The following is a 21941-nucleotide window of genomic DNA, read 5'->3' as shown; positions in this document are numbered from 1 at the left end:
AACTGTCTTTTTCTGTTTGCTTGGGTAATGTTATAACGTAGCTCCTCATTCTTAATGTTTTCTGAGCCCATGGGCTATGAACTAATTCAAAGTGCTTGCTTTGGGTTCCCTGAACTTAACAGAAATAAAGATTCCCCAGGCCTTTGTGACAGGTGTTAACTTAGATTCCACAGCCCTCCTGCTCTTAGGTACTGCCTTAAAGCTGTTCTCTAAGTCCCTCCTAGAGTTTATTTTGTTCAGGTTTTAATTCAGTATTACAATATTGTGCTGATGCCTCCTGCCAATTACATTATATTTTCTTTTCTCTAGATTTCATTAGTTGTTCCAGAAAACGTGCAAGGTCATCATCTTTGACTTTCCAGAAGTCTGACTCTCAGTCTAACACTGGTATGACATTTACCTCCAGTCATGTTTTGAGTGGAGTTCTGTATTCTCATCTGGCAGTGAAAAGAATTAATTCTCCCACCTAAGACGTGTTTCTTCATTGTAAGCATGCTGCAAGTCATGAAAACTTAAACATTGATACTTGCTGGTAGTTTCCAATGAACATGTTTTTAATTTAAAATACATTATTTTTTCCATACTTACATAATATTACATAAAGTAGTGAAAAATCCATAAATTTAAGATAATTTTTCTGAATTGCTCACACAGTTAAGGGAGGAGAGGTCAGGAAAGGAATTACATCCCTGGCTTCTGGAAGAGATCACTGTTCCGTAGGCAATCCTTTAAGATGTGACAGTTTCCAGAAGGGCCCTCCTGCCACCCAGCCCTGAGCTGACTGGGACGGCTCATTAAGGACTGTGCATTGTTTCCATGAAAATGAACACCAGTCCCTGAGGCTACTGTGCAGAAGGACTCATCTGTTTTACAGAATCTGGATTTAACATATGGATGATACCAAAAAGTACTTCTGAATTCAGGCATTAATATATGTACAGTGTGGGGTTTTTTTAATCACATCTAAATGTACCCAACAGGACTTAAGCTAAGTTTGGTTTACTCTGAAAGTTAAACTGGAATAGATATGTGAGAAATTTTAGGGCATGCCTATTCCAAAAAAAAAAAAAAGCAGAGTGCAGGAGGAAGCTGGAGTGTTTTCCCTCTTGACTGCCCACACTGTTTAAGGGATAGGTCACTGTCTGGTTCTGTTTTGAACCTGGCAGTCTCCAGGAGCTGATGCAGAGAGTGTTAGCTGTGTGCCTGAGCCAGGCTGTGCTCCTGGGCCTCAGAGACATCCTGGGGTCAGCAGCATAGACATAACCTAACAATCTGCTTCAGAAAGATGGTGGGTAGCAGACAACAATTTATTCTACTGTCAATGAAAGCATGAAATCAGCCTGGCTAACCCTAAAACTTGTCTTTTTTATTCTCCAAACAAGTGATAATTTATTCTCTTATTCTTTTAGATACAGCTCTCACACAGCAAAGAGGGAGATCATCTTCATTTAACATCCTTCCTACTTTCCCTCCCTCCCAGGCAGGTAAATAAAAATAAATATTTATGTACAAAAGCAAGTATTAGGCAAAATAAAGATGTGTGCGGAAATGCTTTTCCTGCAAGAAAAGCTGAAGTGTGTTGGACTAATCTGATATTTAGATGGCAGAAATGATTGTTTTATAAGGAGGACAGGTATTTCAATAGAAGATAAGTTTCTTTTTCATAGTTGGGGAATCCTCTGGGGCAGGGGTGGAATCTTTGAATAATTTAAAAGCTTGCATTTAAAGAATGTGATACAAATAATACTTAAAAAACCAAAATGAAATTATGGTGATTACATTAATAGTTTGCTTGCAATACAGTGGTGATGGTTTCTACAGGAATATAACTTTCTGTCCTAGGAGCCTGTCTTCCACCTAACCAGGGATCCAGGGAATATCCTCCCTCTCTTAGCACTAACAGGAAAGATGGAGTGGTCTCAAATCCTAGCCTATGTCTGTTACCAGAGACAGGTTCTTGACAGACACTGGCATAGAGGATTTCTAAACAATGTTAAGAGTCCCCAGCATTTTACGAGCAGCAAAACACACTTTTGCAATGAAAAAGTGGTGATTGTATGTATTGTATCAGTTGTGCCATTCTACACGACATGGTACATGTGTGGCATCGCACCCTTAAGGGTAAGGCAGCACCCAAGATTTACAAATCTGGGGTGTTCACAGTGGAAAGGAATGACAAAAGTCAGAGGTTCTGCAAAAGCTTAAAAAGTTTTACTGGTAAATTACGCACTAAGCATGAAAACTGGTATAAGTCATGATCTCTTATTGTAACCACATGATGGGTTTTGGATGAGGGGTTAGGGTGAAAGGGAAGAGAGAGATTTAAAGAGGATTAAAGAGGAGAAGAGAGAAAGCAAGAAAGAGAGAAAGAGAGATTATCAGTCCTGGTTCCAGTATCAGCACTGGTCTGGCTGAAGGCATGTCCAGGATCCTGGGGCACACACCTGGGCTTCACAGGGTACCTTTATGTAGAATGGTTTCCCCGCCCTGGAGATGAGTTTCTCTTTTTTTATGCAATCAGTTCTCATGTGCAGTTCATTCTTTCTGGAAATGGGTCAGAAGCCTTGGGGTGGTCTGGAGGGCCCTACAGCCCATGCCCACATCTTGGCCTCATTCCTGCTGTGCTGTGCTGTGTTGTGCTTATGGTTGTCCTGGAAAAGTGCTGCCCTACCTGTGTAGGTACCCTCTGCAGCCACATCCTGCACTTTCTCACAGTGGGTTGCTACCAGAAGTCCTTGCTTGGCCCAACAGCTATTTGGATATCAGTGACATAAAAATTATCCCCCTTACCTCCTAGGCTTTTACAGCATGGTTGCCATCACCTTCTCACTGGTGTTTGATATCTTTATTAAAACGGTGAAAGCGTCAATAGTGCACTGCCATTGTTCTACTAACTCTTCTCGCAGGGCGGGGTACATTTATTTGCTATTTATTTATTTCTATGTATTTGGGCCTCACTTAATCGTCTTAAAAATGCCCAAAACTTGACCAGATAGCATTCAATGTTTCTACAAAACAGGAACACCAGTTTTAAAAGATGAAGAAAGATTTTCCATTAAAAACATTCATTAACATCCAAAAGCCTATGACATAGCCAAGAAACATCTGGTGTTTTCTTGTGCCCAAGTCTGCCCACCTGTAAAAACTGAGACAGTAACACTTATTTTGGCAATCTTTTCCAGATGAATATGCTGGAATATTGCTCAGGTACTACCAAAAGAGGGAGTGGATACAGAAATATTAATTAATGGTTAAAATTTGGATGTACTCATTATTTCATTGTAAATTCCTTTTCTGTAGTAAAGAAGAATAACATATTCATGACCTCAGCTCTTCTTCAAAGAAATCCTGACATCATCAAGAGTCCAAGAGAAGGTAACTGTCATTGTAATGTTTTTTCACTGTAGCTCCACAAAAATATGAATACAAAAAAAGAACAGCTCTTTTCCATACTGAATGATAGCTAGGTATCTTTATGCAGTTCCTAACTTATTGTTTGACAGTGTAAATGTCCTATGAACTCTGGTCTCACCATCTGCTCTGACTACTTATTTCCTGAGTGGACTGAATGTACCTTCCATAGTGAAATTTCACATTTCACATTTTACCTCTGCTTCTGGAGAAGGCAGTGAAGAAACCTTTTGGCATCTGAGGCTGAGAATTAAATCTGAAATGCCAGAAGACATACCTAAAACAAAGCAACAAATATAAGTACAAAGATGTACTTAAATATATAAATACAAATATATTTTGTAATTACAAATAAAATGTTTATGTACATAACATTACTTTTTTATCCTGATAGGATAACACATTGTTTTCACTTCAGAGTTGTGTATTTTAGAAACCATTACAATTTTTCACAAAATGAAGCAAACAGTAAATACTATTTGTAAATGTTTTGAAAGTTTCAGTTAAGAGGCAAGACATAAAGGTATGAATTAGATGTGAAGAAAAAGTGTATGTTTAAATATTTTGTCTTTGTATTTTGCAAGGATCCTTGTCACCAAGTCAATTGTGGAATGTCATTAGACCTGCCACTTTACAGCCCCCACAAGTCCTGACCTGTCCTGAAATTCCTGTAGTATCTCTAATGACTAAGAAAGAAGCATGTGTTCAGGTAAAAAGAAAAATAATTTTACTGGAACTCCAATTAAGGAAAAAAACCAAACAAACAGAAACACTCAAAACAATCAAAACCAAACACCAAACAAACCAGTGCTGTTTTAAAGCAATTAATTAATTACTTAATTATGCAATTAATTAATCATGCATTAAAGAATGCATTATTTTCAAGAAAGTTCCCATTTAAGTTTCAGTGGAATTACTGTATCACTAACATGATATGAAATGTTAAACTCATGCTGACTGTGTTTGAAAAATTATCTCTTCTCTGCAGACTGTCTTACCTTTCTGATATGAGGGTTCTGTCAGAAAATCAGCTTTGGGTGTTTTGGATTTTGTTTATTTAGAAAGTGAGATTTTAGTATTTTAATTGAGGGCTCTGGTTTAGTACCCAGCTGGAGGAAGCTCTGCCAACTACAACATCTATTATCCATATCTTTATCTGTCTGTGTATCTTTATACCTTAGTGACTCTGGATTCTAGCAGATCTGTTAATAGCAGAAAATATACTAGCTGTAATTAATCAATTTGATTTTATTATTCCTAGCTATCTGAAGACAGCTCTTATTCATCCACTGAGAATTCAGTAAATTCCAAAACAGCAATTGGGTCATCTATTACCATGAGTCTTTCCAGCTCTCAAAAAACACAGTAAGTTTTTGTTTATTATATTTCTGCATCATCTTGTCACTTGGCTGGTGGCATGCTCTTTCATCATCCATGCCTAACATGGTACTAAGGCCATGCAATCTGCACCCACACAGGCTCTCTGCTGTTTGTGTGCAGTGCCAGGATTTGTGTCCATTCACATGAGCTTCATATGCCAAATGTCATTCTTTTGAGCAATAACCAATATATTTCAGCATATTGGACACAAGAAGCATAAAGAAAAAAATACAGAGTTGATTTGGAATACCAGGTGAATGCTGCAATTGATGCTCTACTTTCATTCACAAAGCAGAACTTCTGGCACGAGAAGCTGTCTGTGGTGACTGTGATAGGCTGGCATTTTTGTGCAGCACAGACTTCAGAATTTCTGTGAGGAGGCTGATGTCCTTGGAGTAGGATGCTTCCCCATCCTCTTGACACTGTATGTGATGGAAAGAGCCCCATTCTTGGAGATTAATCAGATTTTAACTAAAATCTTGGAAAACTTGTGTCATACGTGACAGAAATACAGTGCTGGGAAAACTCTGGCTTCTGGTCATGTGTTCAGCTTTGCACAAGGTTTTGCTTGGGAAACAGAAAGGGTTCAAGGCCAGCACTGAGAAGAAGCCATACTGGTGCAAAAGTGGGCTATTACCTCTCTCTGGGGACTGACTCATGAGAACTCTAGGTCTCTGGTTGTCTCATGTATTAATACTGCTTGCTAATCTTGATGAGGGTTTTTAACCTGGAAATTGTGAGCATCAGGAATACACCTGGTATCACTTTTGATGAGAGAATGACTTTTCAAAATTGCTAGGGCCACAGATAATAGATTTCTAATGCTGCCTAATTCCCTCTCCTACCCAAGGAGGGCATAGAATATGTAAATTGCAAAGGAGTCTGTGCCAGGGCTAGATGGACCACAGATAAAGGTTGTGGTGCACAGTGCCAGGGTTCTGAGGAGGCAAGGGAGTTTAGATGCACGAACAACATAGATTCTTAATTCCTATCAAAAAAAATAACTATTAGAATCATTAGAGGGCAGACGCTTGCTGTGATTTTGGAAGAACTAACCTTTTCTATTACATTTAATGCTGTTGTGATGCCCTCTGGGGACAACATGCAGCCACAGAGCACACTGGGTTTTTAGGAGAATCTGAATGATGGTAATGCATGTAAGAAAAGCTAAATCAGCTGCTGTTGGTACTTTAAATTTAAATTTATTTACCTTCTGTCAGCTGCATAGTATCTAGGAAAAGATTGGTGAGTGACTTTCTCTTGTGAAGTAGAGAAATGCAACACAGTGATTCAGTGCCAACAAGTTAACTTAAAGGTACTTGTGGTATTTCTTTCTCTTGTCTTTTTTTTTTTTTTTTCACAAACACCATGCTTGGGGTGTTTGGGCCTCATGAATTCTAGAATATCACCACAGAGTAGTTCTATCATAATCATGGTAAATGTTGGTTCCTTTGACAGTTGAAAACTAATTTAAATACTACCAGGTGCCTACTGCTATTCTGAGATTGCAGAAGGATGTGCCATTCTTCTGATCCATATTAAGTGACTGATGCTGTAAAATACTTAGGTAAAATCTTTCTGGCATTGCTGTTTTCTCATCAATAAGAAGCAAATTACTTTATTAAACTCTGTATACATGCTGAACAGTAAGTGAACATTGCAGCCAGACCTCATTGCTAAGAAAACAACTTTTTAGGTTTGCTTTTAATTTCCAACCAAGGCATAACTGTTGACATTTATTTATAAAATAAAATGCAGAGATTGCTTTGCTCTCTCTCACTTTTGCTCCTCTTCCACATCTCCATCTATCCGTTATATGATTCTGTGGGGAAGTGAGTGAAAATACCTTGTTATCCCCCTGCAGTAGCTGCAGCTGTCCATGTTCCATGAAACCACTAAATTTCATTTCCTGGGCTGACTATAATAATAAACTGCAAAGGAAAAAAATTCCAGTTTGTTGATTCTGATGAAAAGCTTGGAAAACTTGTGTCACAAGTGACAGAAATACAACAGTGGGAAAATACAGGCTTGCACTCACAGCAACTCAACTTTGCACAAGGATTTGCTTATATAACTGAAAGGGTTTGAGGCCAGCACTGGAACTGGCAGCTACTCAGTTCCTTTTTGGACATTCTGAGAAGGCCAGTACCTGAATCATTCCCCTCATAATCCCATCTGAGTACTTGATCCATATTTCTCCTCCAATTGTTCGTTGTTAGTGATCATTCCCTGATATCAGGGACTGTGTTTTGTATCTCCATGACAAATGCTATCCCTGGGGCAAGAACACTTTGCATCCCTGACAATGCATCCCTGGCAAGAACACTTTGTTCTTGCCATACAGCAACATAAGGCTGTTGAGGTTTTAATAACATTTTAAGGCTGGCACTTCCAGTTAACTTTCTCTTAAAAGAGAACTGATTGCATTGATTAATTTTTCTTACATTTCTGAATATAATCAAAACAATTTCCTACATTTTTTCTTAGAAATAAGCCTCTAATTCTTGGGGTTTTTTTAGCTCTTTTGCAGTGCTGTCCTTAAGCTGCTATTGGAACAGCCTAGAAGTAGCAGTTGAAATGGAATCAGTATGGAAATTGGTCACATTCCAGTGAATTTTAGTGAGGAATGTGTTTAAGAATAAAAAACTCATTAACACACTTCAGATTTCCTGTTCATGGCCCAGAACATGCATAGAAGCTTTAAAGGCTGAAAAAACAAGTATTTACTGATTTCTCTGTTTTGCTCCTAGCAAATGTGTTGTCTTAGAAACACATCAAGCATAAGAATGCTAAGGAGTATTTTTCTCATTAAAAAGGATGGAGAGAGGTAGTACTCGGTAAGCCCTTCATCCTTGAAGAGGTTTTAAGTGCACTGTAGTTGTGAACAGAGAAACTATTTTAGAGGAAATCATCAAAGTTCTGCCAACAAACCCAGCTAATTAACAGGAATATCCTGTACATGACATATGTTATGTTAAGCCCTCCCGAGGGTGATAAATACTGTGAAAGAGAAGTGAGTGGTGCTGAAGAATGCACCACTTGTGACACAGTATCAGGCTGCCTTTCTGCCAAGTCATCCTTCTGGAACAGAAAGTGAAAATAACTTGCATGGTTTTGCCTATGCCAGTAAGACGTGCAGAATTAAGCTCTACAGAAAGCACAAACAATGTACAACCCTCTCATAAAAAGAACAAAACCAAACAAATCAAAACCAAAACCAAACCAGCAGCAGGAACAACTTCCACATAAAGGAGTTTACAAGGATTTTTCTAGTGACTTTTGCAAAAAAAGAACCCTGTTAATTTAAATTTGCTATGTAATTAGCAAGTCCAATCACAATTCTACTTGTATAGAATATTCTTGAATGTAATCTCTAAAATATAGCTGGCCAGTACCAAAGGATTGCAAGTATTGAGTTTGCTTCTCATCTTACATATATCTCTGGAACAGGTAATTGAAAAATCGGAACACTTTTCCCTCCTGTTTTACTCACACCTCATCTTAAGCATTCTGCTATCAAATCTGTACATTTTTTCAGTATTTGTGTGTGTATGTGAATACATTGCCTTCCTGCACTTCCAAAACATGAGGATGATGAAGGAATGCCTATAAGGCACCAAAGTGTACATTATTCTGCACAGTAGTGGAGAACTTGAAAGGATAGGTGTTAATTGTTGGTAGTCCTTTGGAGGAGCAAAAGGAAACTAAAGCAACTCATTAAAATTTCTGGAGTAAGACACTTCCATGAGGAGAAGTGGGATGCTGTTTTGCTGCTTGTTCTTTGGTCCTAAGGAATGGCCTCAATAATCTTAATGAAATTCACTGTGATACTCTGTTCCTTTTGTGAAATTTTCCATAGAGAATATTCTCAAATTCTCTTAAAGAATTTATCTGATTACTTAGGTGATTACTCTTTAAAGTTTTTCTTTAATGTTAGGTGTGGTGAATCTTTACAGCGCTTTAAATGTGGTGAATCACATTCTTCTGTTATTTTGTCCCCACAGAAGTCAGTTGCTTAAAGAAAGAAGTGTACAAAACAGCAGCAATTCAGATTTTGTGTTTGGGGAAAACATGGTTGAAAGAGTTTTGGTTGGATCTGCACATGTTGGAAGACCTTTTATCAAGGTTAGTGTACTTAAGAGTGCGATTACTTTTTCAGATATTGGTTCTTTTTAGGTCGTCCTTCTTTTAAAGATGTGAGTAATTATGGTTCCAATGTCTCTTGAGGAGAAAATATCTAAGGATGTGCTGCTGGAGGAGTAGGCATTCCTATCTTCACCACCCTAGACAGGTTCTTTAATTACTAATGCCTACCAATATGCACTCCTGGATTTTTACTTGAAAAAGAGGTTTTTATCTCTTCCATGTAAAGTGGAACACCCTCAACATAAGATAAAACAATGTGGTGGTTCCTGCTGCTCAAATAACTTCCATAGTAACTGTAAGCGGTTGGATGGGTTCCTTTCCTGAAGGGAAGCCGACAAGAAAGCTGAAGAGACTGTTCACAGGCGTGACAGGACAAGGGGAAACAGCTTCAAACTGAAGGACAGTAGGTTTGGGTTTGCTATTAGGAAGAAATTATTCTCTTTGAGGAGGTGACACCACTGTAAAACAAATCCCTAGAAATGCTGTGGAGGCCCCATCCCTGGAGGTCATCCAGGATGACCATCCAAGGCCGAGCTGGATGGGGCTCTGAGCAACCTGGTCTAATTAAAGGTGTTCCTTCCCATGGCAGAGAAGCTGGAACCAGATGATTTTTAAGGCCCCTTTCAACCTAAACCATCCTGTGATTCTGTGATAAATAAGTATGAAGGAAAACTTTGACACCTTAGAGAGTATCCGTGTTAAAGCATATTGTGCATGCTTGTGAGGCAGCTTATGCCCTGAAGGACTCTAGGACAAAAAAGTGGTTCTGAAGCTGAGGACTGCACCATTGAAAACAGATTTGAAATTCAGTTTTCAGTTGAAGTAGGATGAAAACTGTATGCTTATCTGCCAGGCAAAAAGCTTGGCAGCCATAGGTTTGGGATGTCTTCTGGCTAAGATTCTTTTATAAGGTATGAGTTGAGACACTGAGCATTGTCAGGAGCCACAATCATTTATTTAGACATGACTAAGAAAATTTAACTGCAAAACTGAAGGTGATAGAAATTTTTAAGTCTCCTGAGGTTAAGTTTGTGGTGTCTGGGCGTTCTCTACTACTCTTCTGGGAACTTATGGGCTTGAACTGGAAATAAACCAGTACCTTAACACCTAAATTATTCATTGGATTTAAATACTAGTCCAGGATCCATACGAAGATGTCATTCTTCTTGAAGGAAGAAAGATGTACTGATTCTATGATAGTAATATTACTTCCTCTAGAGACTGAAATTGTATCATGTGGGCTACTTTTACTCTGAAGCTATTAAAATTGGTTGCCTTCAGCCTAACATGCCATCATTATTCAATATTCTATTTGATATAAATTAACATAGCCATTTTTTAAAATAGGAATTCTTATTTCCCCTGTGTTTTTCTAGAGTCCTGAGAAGCATCCCAAGCTGTGCAATGAAGCTGATTTACACAAAGGAGAAATAACGTCCATGTCCACAGGATCTTCTCATGTCAGGCCACAAACAAGTAAGCATACTCAGCAAACAAGCACAGTTGGCTTTATTGTTATATCTCACTCTATTTTAGAGGATGTCACATAAGTGGTGGTCAATACTATTCTCAAGATACCCAGTCATGAGTATGCCAAAATCTATTTTCAGAAAGCAGGCAGAGTTTGTTTTATGACATGTGAACTGGACTAACTCAAGAAAATGTTACAGACTATTATTATTTATTACAGATTATTGTTTATTGTCTGAAGAAAAATGCAGCGACCTTTATGAATGCCTTGTGGACATCGCTGAATTAAAATTTTAGGCTGTCTGCTGCTTGCATTTTTCAAATTCTCATATCAATTACTTTGTTATTTTAGATTATAACTGTGGGACTGAAAGTTCAACATAGACAGATTTCAGGGTTTGTTTGTGACTCTGGTGTGAGATTTCTACTAAGCGAGCCATGTAAACCTAGGCTGTGAGGGAGTCCCCAGCAGGCCCCTGTTGTGAGCCTTCTTGATAAATTCTGCCCTCCTCTTTACTAACAGATGTATTAGATCCTATGATTTGTGTAAGCATTCTTATAAGTAAAAAATTCTAAATATAAACCCCTCAGAACATGTGTATAGATTATGCGAAGATACAGAGCTTTGTAATAATGTTGTTCCTTTTAAATATTGTCCTTCTCTGTTCCTGTTAAATATTCATTATAAATGTATTATTATTCTGAGTATTGGGATAGGTATACTTGGCATAACAATATATCAGATGAGTTTAATTTGGAAAATCAGCTTCTAAATATTTAGGCCTTCTTTCTGATTGTTCCTATTTCTCCCTGGGGACAGATCTCTGCAACTATAAACAGCCCTGTTCAATTCTGTAAAAGCCTTTTTAGTGAGGTATTTTGTATTCCTGCCTTTTCCTCTAATGTTTGTTCCTTTGGCCAAAAACTTATTAATAACACTAAACAATGTGAGATACCAGAGGTATTACTGAGGTCACTTCCTGTGTGACCTGTACTAGTTTTGTTATCCTAAAACTATTCCCAAAATACTCCCTGTACAGAAAGAATTTCTTTTTTTTTTTCCTACAGAAAGACCTTTGTTGAAGAATGCAACACTAATTGAATCAGCAGCTGCTTGTGTTTCCAAGCCAGTGGAGAAAATCCTGTTAGATAAAGTTGAAGTTATAACTGGAGAAGAAGCAGAACAAAATGTATTGCAGGTGTGTATTTCATAAAACCGTGATGAGTAGTTTAGTTGTTGAAAAGAATATCTAGATCAACTGCAGATGCAGCAATCTGAAAATAACTTCAATTTATATTTTAAATTTTTGCCTTTTTTTAAGCTATGCCTCAGTTAACCCATTTTTCTGTAAGTTGGTATGTTCTTTTTCATACTATATTTGTTTATTTTGTAGTCTCTTTTAGTAGGTGCCTATTTCAGTGGTATTTTATAAGCATCTACATCGTATACTAGCTGTAATCACAACCTTAGAGCTGGAAGTGATTTGAGTAAAGATGGGGTTTATGAAAAAAATTTTTGGGGAAAAAAAAGCAATGTGTTGTAAAAGTAATTTGTTTTATAGTTCAGCTAAAATAGCAATTATCTTTCCAACCTGGCTGAGCGTATCTTGTTATTCTTTGGCTTCAAAATATTATTTTCTCAGAAAATAGCAATTATGATTTAAAAAATCTTAACATTATTTTATTTTTGATTAATTTTTCTGTCTTAGCAGAACACAAAAGTTTTACTATCTTTGGAGCAGTACTCTTCTAGCAGTACTAGTATCCTGTTGCATAACATTTGTGAAGAGTGAGGAATTAAGGTTGTACAACTTCTGCAGCAAATTTAGCTTTGCTGGTGGATATCAGAGACTGCTGCTACTCTTAAAAACACAGCAGCAGCAAAACTGAAGGGCCTCAGCAACTTTCTCAACAGACAAAGAGTTAATAAAGATGAAACAATTGAAAAAGTAAACTGGGACTCATGTTGAATGTTTTCTATGGTGAGAAAAGAGATCACAGATCTAAGAGCCCCTTCATTTTAAGTAGTAAAGGTGATACATCTATATATCTATGTACGGATATATCTGTGTACCTTTCTGCACATGCCGTGTAATACATGGATGTATTAAAAGCCATATCAAAAGTTTTACAACCATAAAGTTGTAAATGTAAAGTTGTTATTTTAGAGCCAATAAAACTAGCGTTAGCTGGCAGTTTTCATTATGTATTTCTCTTTCAGATCAACTGCAAGCTTTTTGTATTTAATAAGCTTTCTTTAAGCTGGACTGAAAGAGGCAGAGGATCCCTGAGGCTTAATGACACTTCTAGCAATAAGCATGGAATGTTACAGTCAAGGCTAAGTACGAGTTAAATAAAGAAATATTCCGTACAGAAAACATCAAATAACTTGTATTATTGTTGGTGAGAGTTTGTTTCAGAACATTTAAATCTGAGAAGATTGTTGTATTTAAGTCAAGTTGCTAAGATTCTTTTTATGTGATAAAGTTCTGTGTGTTCCAGACTGAGGAACTGGGCTCACGTACATTGTTAGGTTCTCTGAGGTACTTCTCTGTGTACTTCTCTGATGTACTGTGTCTTCAGCCCAGTCACCAGGCTAACAGTTTGCTCTTTGTTGGTTCTGCTTTTTCAGCAGCACTGTTTCAAGACTCTTCTGGAATGTTTTTTTAAATGTGCTGTCACTGTTTTGTACTGTATTGCACAGTTTCAGCAGATTACTTCCTTTGTGTGCCAGACATATTGAAACAAACTACTATATTTGGATACTAAAAAAGTAAAAATCTCACTATATCAGGATTTTATACCAAATCATAAAGAATAATTTTTGAAAATATTAGTTGTATACAAGTGCTGGAAAAAACAGCTGCAGTGTATCTTATCATATTAACCTTCTTATTTTAGTTATGCGAAATCAAGGTAGCTTGAGACTGATTCTCAACACCCAACTGTGGGAACAAATGGTTATAAAAAGAGCAAACAGAAAGAGCCTGTGCTTCACTGCCACAGATCAAGAGGACCATTCTGTTCAAGTATTTCTAACTCAGGTGAGTAGGAGACAACAGCTGCACCCAAAACCCCACTTCATGTAGAATTCTGAAGGGCTGTTGAAGGTTGGTTTTAGCAAATGGCCTTCATGCTCTATCAAACTGTGCTCAGCTTAGATGTTACATGGCTTTTATTATGGAATGCATTAGAATAAAAAAACAGGTGTGATGATATAATCTGGCCTTAAGACAGACGTTCCCAGATTCTGGTTCACCTACCACCAATGGAATGGATATCATTCCAATAATGTGCAGAAATGGCTCTTCTTTAATGAAAGCAATACACTTACAATTTCTTCGCAAGTAGTTAACATTTTGTAAATTACTCTGGTAAAAGGCAGCAGCTTTCTGCCATAGTTCTCAACATAGCACTTGCAATAAATCCAACCAAGGCAGGACCTCCATTTCTCAGTTGAGAAGAATACAGAGTTCCAATATCACCATGTGTAAGACCCAAGGATGTCCTGGGAACCCTGATTTTATCCAGCAAGGGCTAAATTGGAGAAGGAAATGTGCTGGACTTATTTGCAAATAGATAGCCCATATGTCCCTAGTTGGAAAGTGAGAACATCCACATGAGTCTAAGGATGTTTATGGTTTCCCCAGCAGATCTTTCTAGGAAGGATTCAGCTTGCTGGGAAAGACAAATAAATCATCATTTCCAGGAAGTGTGACATATCATACACAAGCAAAGCACCATGCATTGTATATGCAAGTACTGTAAATCTGTCACTTCTTAACAGGGATTGACTTAGGACTTAACATTGACTATGGCTGTGCTGGACTGCTGGTCTGCTTGTGAGAATTACAAATGTCCTGATTTCCAAGTGTACTGCACTGTTTTCATAGAGAGTGAAACAGTACTGCACTGTTTTCATAGAGAAACTTGCATTCCGTAAATTTGTATTGGCACTACTGGGCAGTAAAAATAGACATCTATGAGGAAGTCACAATAAATGAGAGCTGTATGGGTGTGGCACGGGTTGCAGGAACCTGCTTCTACAGATATTGAAGAGGCTTGTTATCCATCCCTACAGTATCCACCTGAAGACTGTATGTCAGAGCTTTCCTACTTCTAGAACCAAGCCCAAGAATCATCTAAATATCAAATACTCCATAAAAACTGATCTGTTCTCCAGGGAAAGTAATTTTTAAGCTTATGTTTCTTGTAACTATAGAGAAAATAATCAACAGCTGCATATAAAGCTCAGACCACATAAAAGAACTTCACATTATTTGTATTTAATATTTGGATGTTAATTATTAAGTGTGGATCTTAAGCTGATTGTTTTGATTAGAAAGGACAAAGTACAACTCTTTCAATACTTTTAAATGAATGTTTTAAAATAGAGATTTTTCTCAGTTGTTTTGCATTGTATACATTTTATGTTCTGCAGGCAAGCTCAAAAGACACAGAACACCTTTATGCAGCAATACACCATCGCCTTGTGGCCTTGCGAAGCTTTGCTGAGCAAAAGCCAGATGCTCATCAAGGAGACACAGAGTCAGAAACAGCTTTTCAGCCATTAAACTGTGATAGTGATGATGAAGATGATGAAGAACTAAGTCAAGTGAGCAGCACTGGATCTGGTAAGTGGAGGTTTTGCTGGAAATGTGTAATCCTTTCGGGGCATTTGCTTAAAGTAATGAAAATCGGACCTTTTTTATGTTGACTATAACTTTTATCTGATACAGATATCCCTTTTTCAAGTAGAAGTCAGGTAATTCCTTTTAGTATTTTGATTTTTTACTGTTAAAATGTAAGATTTTCCCAGCTAAAGCATCAACACATATTTATAGCCATGGAATACTCTTGATAAAAGAAATTTTATATTATCAATCATTATCTATATGCTTTTTCAGTATATTTCAGTAGAAATTACTATGGATGTTGAGATACTGATTTTACCTTGAGTAAGTGAAGAATGAGTCCATTCACATCAGTGACTAGCTTGTTACTAAAAGCCTGCAGCACATCTTTATGAAGATATTTATTATGTCATGGTTAACTTTATTTAAAACATGTTCCTTGATTGTAACAACTAGCTCAACTAGGAAATCTGCACGACAACATTTACACACCAGTTCTGCCAGCATTCTTCATAGCAAAAATGTAGATTTCTCAGAGAGAAAAATGCCACTAAAATAGGATATTAATGCCTTAACACTTCTTTTAATGCAACTCACAACAGGGATACAGTCACATTTGCAGACAGTAAGGCAGAAAGAGCTGTTAGATCCAAAAGCTCTTCTATCTCAGCAAAAGACAAGTCATATTTCTGGAGCAAATTCACTGCTCTTGCCAAACTGCCACAGGGGATACAGGAGCTTCTAATTAGGTGTGATTTTTCAACAGATGGACTACATCAGGCAACTGTGAGTTGTTGCTCACAGGATTTGTTTCCCTCTGCAACTAGGTAACATACTTCCTTATATTATAAACATTCCTTTCAACAACTCTTCATGAAGAATCAAGAAATGAACAGTAGCAGCTAAAGTACTGTTCTCCTAAGGGAAAACAATTCCCCTTTATCATTGAATCATAGAATATTCTGAACTGGAATGGACCCTTAAGGATCATTAAGTCCAGCTCCTGGCCCTGCACAGCACACCCCCAGAGTCACACCATGTGTCTGAGAGCATTATCCAAATGCTTCTTGAGCTGGATAATGCTGTGAGCACTGCCCTGGGGAGCTGTTCCAGCGCCCAACCACCCTCTGGGGAAGAACCTTTTCCCAATATCCAGCCTAAATCTCCCCTGAAACAACTTCAGCCCATTCTCTTGGGTGCTGTCACTGGTCACCACAGAGAAAAGATCAGTTTCTGCTCCTCCTCTTCCCCTCATGAGGAAGCTGAAGACCCCTGTGAGGTGTCCCCTCAGTCTCTTCTTCTCCAGGGACAACAAGCCAAGTGACCTCAGCTGCACCTCATGCAGCTTCCCTAAACGCCCTTCACCATCTTGGTTATCCTCCTGATAGAAGGCAATACCAAACAGATATATGAGTTATATATTTATTTTGATTTGCAGAAACTTCTGATACAAATATTCAGATCGCAGCCACCAAAGATATTCTGAAATGTGTGAGGTGTTGGGTTTTTTTTTGTCCTTTCAGTCTAAGCATCTGTGCCTCATTTATTCCAGTTTGTAACAACAGTTTTAACAATCCCTTTTCAAGCACTTTTTAAAATGGCTTCTAGCTCTTCTGCTTATTTTAGTCTCTTCTCAGAGCCACAGGGTTTTAATTTGCACAGATTTCAGTTACTGGTATCCAAGTCACTCTCCACCTTCAGACATTCAATCTCACTCGTGACTGTCCCTGGAGCTCCCTTTTACTAAAATGGAAGAATAATAGGCCTTATGGGTTTTGGACAGGAAGAGGTCAGTTTTAAATATCTGCATACAAATGTCCATTTAGATACAAGAGAACAGATCGTGTTTTTTTTAAGAGCATTAGTTTTAACATTTTTATTTTCATTCTTTCATTTTCATTGAAGGGTGTATGTAAATAAGTAATCTTCATACTGATGTAACTCAGTCTCGGAGATTACCTCTCCTTAAGAAAATATAAATGTTAAGAAGCCTAAGTCCTCAGGAACTGTTTCTTTACAAGAGATATGAGAATTTACAAAATATGCCTGCATTTTATGTCATTCCATTCTATTTGTTTTTCTCACCACCCCCCCGCCCCCGTGGTTTTCTTTTCTTAATATAGCAATTTCCTTCTTGTTAAAATGAACTCATGCAGTTGCCTAGATGATGTATTTCATGACACTGTAAAAGACATCAAAAATTAGATCTTTATTATCTTCATAGTATCTTCATAATGATTGTCTTTAGTGCTTGAGACTGAAGAAGAAAGCAAATATGATATACTTAGTAAGTGATGTTTAAGTGATTCTGAATATTTGCAAGACTGTTGTAGGCATTCCTTACAGAAAATTCTTAATCTACAGTATGTTAATGCCATATACAGACAATGTATAAGGTAGTAGAGATTTTTGTATGATTTCATGAGTTCAGTATAGACATTTATTCCAATATTATTTAAAATTCCTAGTTGATTTGCTTTACTTTATGAAAAGTCCATAAAGAGAAATTTGCTGTGCCTGATATTTTTATCAGATCATATTTTACCAGTTACAGCCTAAATATTTTTACCAACAAAATGCTCTGTAAATCTCAGTGGAGAGAAAAAGAACAATTAACCTTTAAATAGATTTTGAGAGTGGATGGGGCCAATAAGTCTTTGGAAAGTATTTATCTTTTCCCTTTGCCTATAAAGTGAGCTGAGGAAGTGAATTTAGACTAAACAGTAAACTTCTTGGCTGAACAAATTCAGAGGTACAAGGGAGGTACAAGGACAGCACTGTCAGTAGGCAAAGAAAAGTGTTATGCATTACTCCTTATACTCCACCTCACTGATCTGAAATCTTGTCCTAACATCATCCTGATTGAGGAATCATCTCTTTTGACTGAGGTATCGTCTCTGTAATTTTATCTGAGAAGCTATTAGAATGAATTCAAAGATTCTGGAATCTAGGACTGGGTAAGTCCCAAGAAGTCTCTCCAAACCCAGTCATAGGCCTTACAAGAAAAATCACAGCATGCAAAGACATAAGAGTGTATCCCAAATGGATCCACAAAGGTTTTCGAGACTACTGGTATTGAGAGCCTGTAGTCTCCAAACACCAGCAGTGTGTTGGTCCAGGAGCCAGACAGTATCCTAATAATAGAAATGCAGAAAAGCACATGCATTTGCAGAACTGAAGAATGTTTTAGGGACCCTTTCTGGTCCACCCTACATGTACTTCCATCTCAGTTTCATGAGGAGTCTCTCTTATGCTGCAGTTTATCATGATTTAAAATGTCGCAAGAGCTTTCTTTCTATTTTGCAGTAAAGTACTTTTAAACTTTTTTAAGGAACTGGCTCTTCAGCAACACCACAGTAACTCGTGAAAAACTGCTTTGTTTGGCATTTCTTGTCAATTTACTTTAAATTCTTCTCAGTTGTTAAGGATTCCAAACTATAAAGCTAACACACACATACCTAATGGTGATTAAAACTGAGGAAAAAGGAAAAGTTAAGAATTAACTTCTTTGTTGGAGTTTCTCTATTCTTTTCAGCAGGCACCAGTAATATCTAAAGCAGAGAAAAAAGACACTCCCATATCCCATAAATGCTCCCATATCAGGAAAGAGAAGGGGGAAGATCAGTTTTAATATTCTGACAAACACAAGGTTTCATTTCACTTGTAAAAGATTTTAAACTCTTGGTAAGTATTTAGGGGTGGCCAGATGGTAGTAGCAATTTTTAAGCAGATACTGTGAAGTGGTATTATGTGTCTGACATTATTAGTCAGTTCTACCTACTTTCTGCAGATGAGTCAAAGTCACAGAGATTATGCACCAAAACCACTTTCTCATAACCAATGAGCTGTTTGAAGGTATGATGGATTTCTCACAGTTTTCTGAGCATCTGTAATGAAGTCTTAAAGCAGAGTGCCCTCCACAGAGTGAGATAATTTGCATCCTGGGTACATTGCCCTACCTAGATATCAGATTCCTTGGTGTTTTTTGTGCTTGTCTTTATTGACTTGGAGGGTCATAGGCTTCATTCATGATTCACATGCTCAAATATTTGTGAATTATCCTCTGTTATCTAGTTACCTATTTACCTAAACCAGGAACTGATCATATCCAAACTTTAACCTACTGCTTTGGTATTATGAAATGCTGGATTGTTTCAAAACATGAATATGCTCAAATAAGCAAAATTTTTTCAATAAATTCTTTTCCAGATCATTCGAGATGGAACCGCAGGCAGTCTGTTGTCTGCTCATGATATCTGCCAGAAGTTACAACAGCTCAGCTGGGAACTCATCTTCCCAAAATGTCTAAGCTGACTCATCAGCCCCTGGAGGGAGGAAATGAGATGCATATTACTTTATTACTTTTAAGTAGAGATTAATTTTAGAGACAGCTTAAGTTTAATTCATTGAGAAAGAACTTCAGATGCACTATTGAGGATTCCAGGCAGCCTGCTTTGCACTGAGCTGTGAATAACACCATGGCTTCCAATAGTCAAGAACTGTTACAAAGTCTTTCAATTTTAGAATTAAATATATTTAGATACATTATTAGAGTGAGGAATTTTATAGGGAATATGTACTTGTTCATCATATTGATGGGTAATACCACATAAACATGAACTAATAATATATGTGAACAGATATTTGTTACTTTTAATCTATTATTTAAAAGATACATTTGGAAAGCTTTAAATTTTGCTTCACTGAAAACATTTATTTAAAATTGTGTAGTAACATTCAGCATCCTGTTTGTAAATACATGCAAGCAAAACCTAGGGTGGCAGTTTAGTATGACCAAGGCCTATAGAAACTAGCCCCTATAGAAACACCCCTTATACAAGGGGTTATATTTAATGTTTATTTTGAAAATATCTGGAGTGGTACACTTGCTGCAGAATTTTGTTTAAGGGAAAAGAACCATGATCTGCATCTTTCAGCTGTATGCACCAAAAGAATTCACCATGAAGAAGTAAAAGCCTGTTCTAAAGGCTATATCAGCTTTAAAATTTAAAGTGTATCTGCTTGCTCATGAATACCTTTCTAGCTGAACAAAACAAACACCTGCACTTGTGTATATTAATTGTCCATTTGATATACACAAATAAATGCATGCACAGTACAACAGGATATCTACATTAAATGTGTGAGATTATCTGAGATTATTTCTGCTTTAGCTGTTGCTATTCCTAACAGTATCATTCATAAGTATGTTACACATTCTCATGTGCACAATAATTCCAACAGTGGCCAAGACACAGTTGCTCTGTAGAAGTCATTCCAAAAATTAATGCCTTCTACATAAACATTTTTGTGAGGAAAAACCTCCAATTCACCTGTGAATCAAGACTTGCAGGGTCATCCATAAGCCCATGCAAAATAAGATGCACTACTTATGTTCCATGTTTTCATTCCGTCAAAATCAGAATTTGTCTGCAATCTCTCCACTGCCACTTCCCTGATGTCCTGCACATTGTTTGTCATCCTCAGAGCTGAAACAATGTTCTGAAATATCTCATGTCCTTTTAATTAGGATAATTGTAATGATTTCTCAATCTAAAAAGCTGCAACATACCTGATAAGTCAAGTTACAATTTAGTTTTCTCATTTGAACATGGTATGAAGTTGGAACAATACTAGTTTCTTCCTGAATTCTCAGTGCACTGCCAAGATTAGTATCCAGATGAAGCGGAAATAGTTGTACGGATTACACTGAATGTAATGGCCCACCAAAATTAGCACTTGTCTGACATTGATTTAGCATTTGGATGACAGTAAATTTAAGTGGAACTTGATTTCTGCCTTCAGGAAAAAGGAACTGCTTCCCAGCAGAGCACCTGTGTCAAACAGTGAAGCATGGGGATTCTCTTTGATTCCAGTCTGCCAATAACAAAAATATTGTTTCCATAATGAGCTGTACATTGTGTCCTTTGTTATCAGCCTCGCTCCTGACCACAACAATATTTACATCACTGACCTTCATATTTCATTGCTGCAACTCATCCTCAGGGACAAAGCTCCATGCTATAAAAACTCAGGCAGTTGTAAAACACAGCAGCCCTATGTATTTAGCAACAGGTCATGGTAATATGTTTGCCCTGGAGTTCAGCTGGCTATGCGCTGAATGCAGAGTTTGATTTCAAAGTCTGTCCTGATAATCAAAGCTGTCTGTGGAACAGGATTTAAGCACCTCAGTGACACAATACCCCTCTAAATTCTACTACAGCTGTAAAATCCTTGGTAAATGAGGGAGGTTTCCAGGGCAGGGACAACAGAACTTTTTCAGACACAGGACTTAAACTTTGTAATTTGCTCCCAAAGCATACAGAAAAAGGTTTATAAATAAAAGCTATTTTGATCTGCCTCTTCCCAAGATCCTTAATGTATACACAAGTATACATATAAACACATACACTCATGTGCACACACACAAACATGAAGCTTCATCTCCCAAAAGCTAAGGAGGAGAAGAGATGTTTATTTTAAAGACATTGGATACTTTGGTAATAGAGGACAAAATTTTTGCTCTTTAAAACCTAATTATGTGTTCTGTTTAGTTTCATGGCACTAAAGTTCACTGTTCCTCAAGCCTGAAGGTACACCATTATGTAATGTATTAAATTGCTTTTAAAATGTAGTTTGTCATTTTATGACACCTGGAGAGCAATTTCGGCACCTCAATAATAAACAATTTCCTTACAACTTAAATTTCTGTGTAACTAGGAGTCTTATTTTGCGTCCCAGTTAGAGCTTCCATTAATTAAGAGTACCATGCTGCAGAATCTCAAGCCTGCTTTCCTAAGGAAAGAATATGTAAATGGTTGTGCATGCCATCCACCTATCTGTCAGACCCACACTGAGTCCACTGTTCAGTTTCAAAGGATTGCACAGGAGTTAGAATGC

General features: G+C 37.4%; 1 protein-coding gene across 1 annotated transcript in view; it reads left to right on the top strand.

Moving 5' to 3' along the window:
* Window positions 1-21728, top strand: part of RANBP3L (RAN binding protein 3 like) — a 32526-nt gene extending 10798 nt beyond the window's left edge. The window contains exons 4-15 of the mRNA XM_064736567.1: window positions 310-387; window positions 1410-1484; window positions 3301-3375; window positions 3996-4120; window positions 4673-4776; window positions 8796-8916; window positions 10314-10413; window positions 11476-11606; window positions 12629-12749; window positions 13309-13451; window positions 14849-15041; window positions 19251-21728. Coding sequence (XP_064592637.1) covers window positions 310-387; window positions 1410-1484; window positions 3301-3375; window positions 3996-4120; window positions 4673-4776; window positions 8796-8916; window positions 10314-10413; window positions 11476-11606; window positions 12629-12749; window positions 13309-13451; window positions 14849-15041; window positions 19251-19294 — 1310 coding nt within the window. The 3' untranslated portion in view covers window positions 19295-21728. The remainder of the gene's footprint in view (window positions 1-309; window positions 388-1409; window positions 1485-3300; window positions 3376-3995; window positions 4121-4672; window positions 4777-8795; window positions 8917-10313; window positions 10414-11475; window positions 11607-12628; window positions 12750-13308; window positions 13452-14848; window positions 15042-19250) is intronic.
* The last annotated feature ends 213 nt before the right edge of the window (window positions 21729-21941 follow it).

This window comes from Zonotrichia leucophrys, chromosome Z, assembly GCF_028769735.1.
Source record: "Zonotrichia leucophrys gambelii isolate GWCS_2022_RI chromosome Z, RI_Zleu_2.0, whole genome shotgun sequence".
Classification (NCBI taxonomy): domain Eukaryota; kingdom Metazoa; phylum Chordata; class Aves; order Passeriformes; family Passerellidae; genus Zonotrichia; species Zonotrichia leucophrys.
This window is presented reverse-complemented; position numbering and strand designations above follow the sequence as displayed.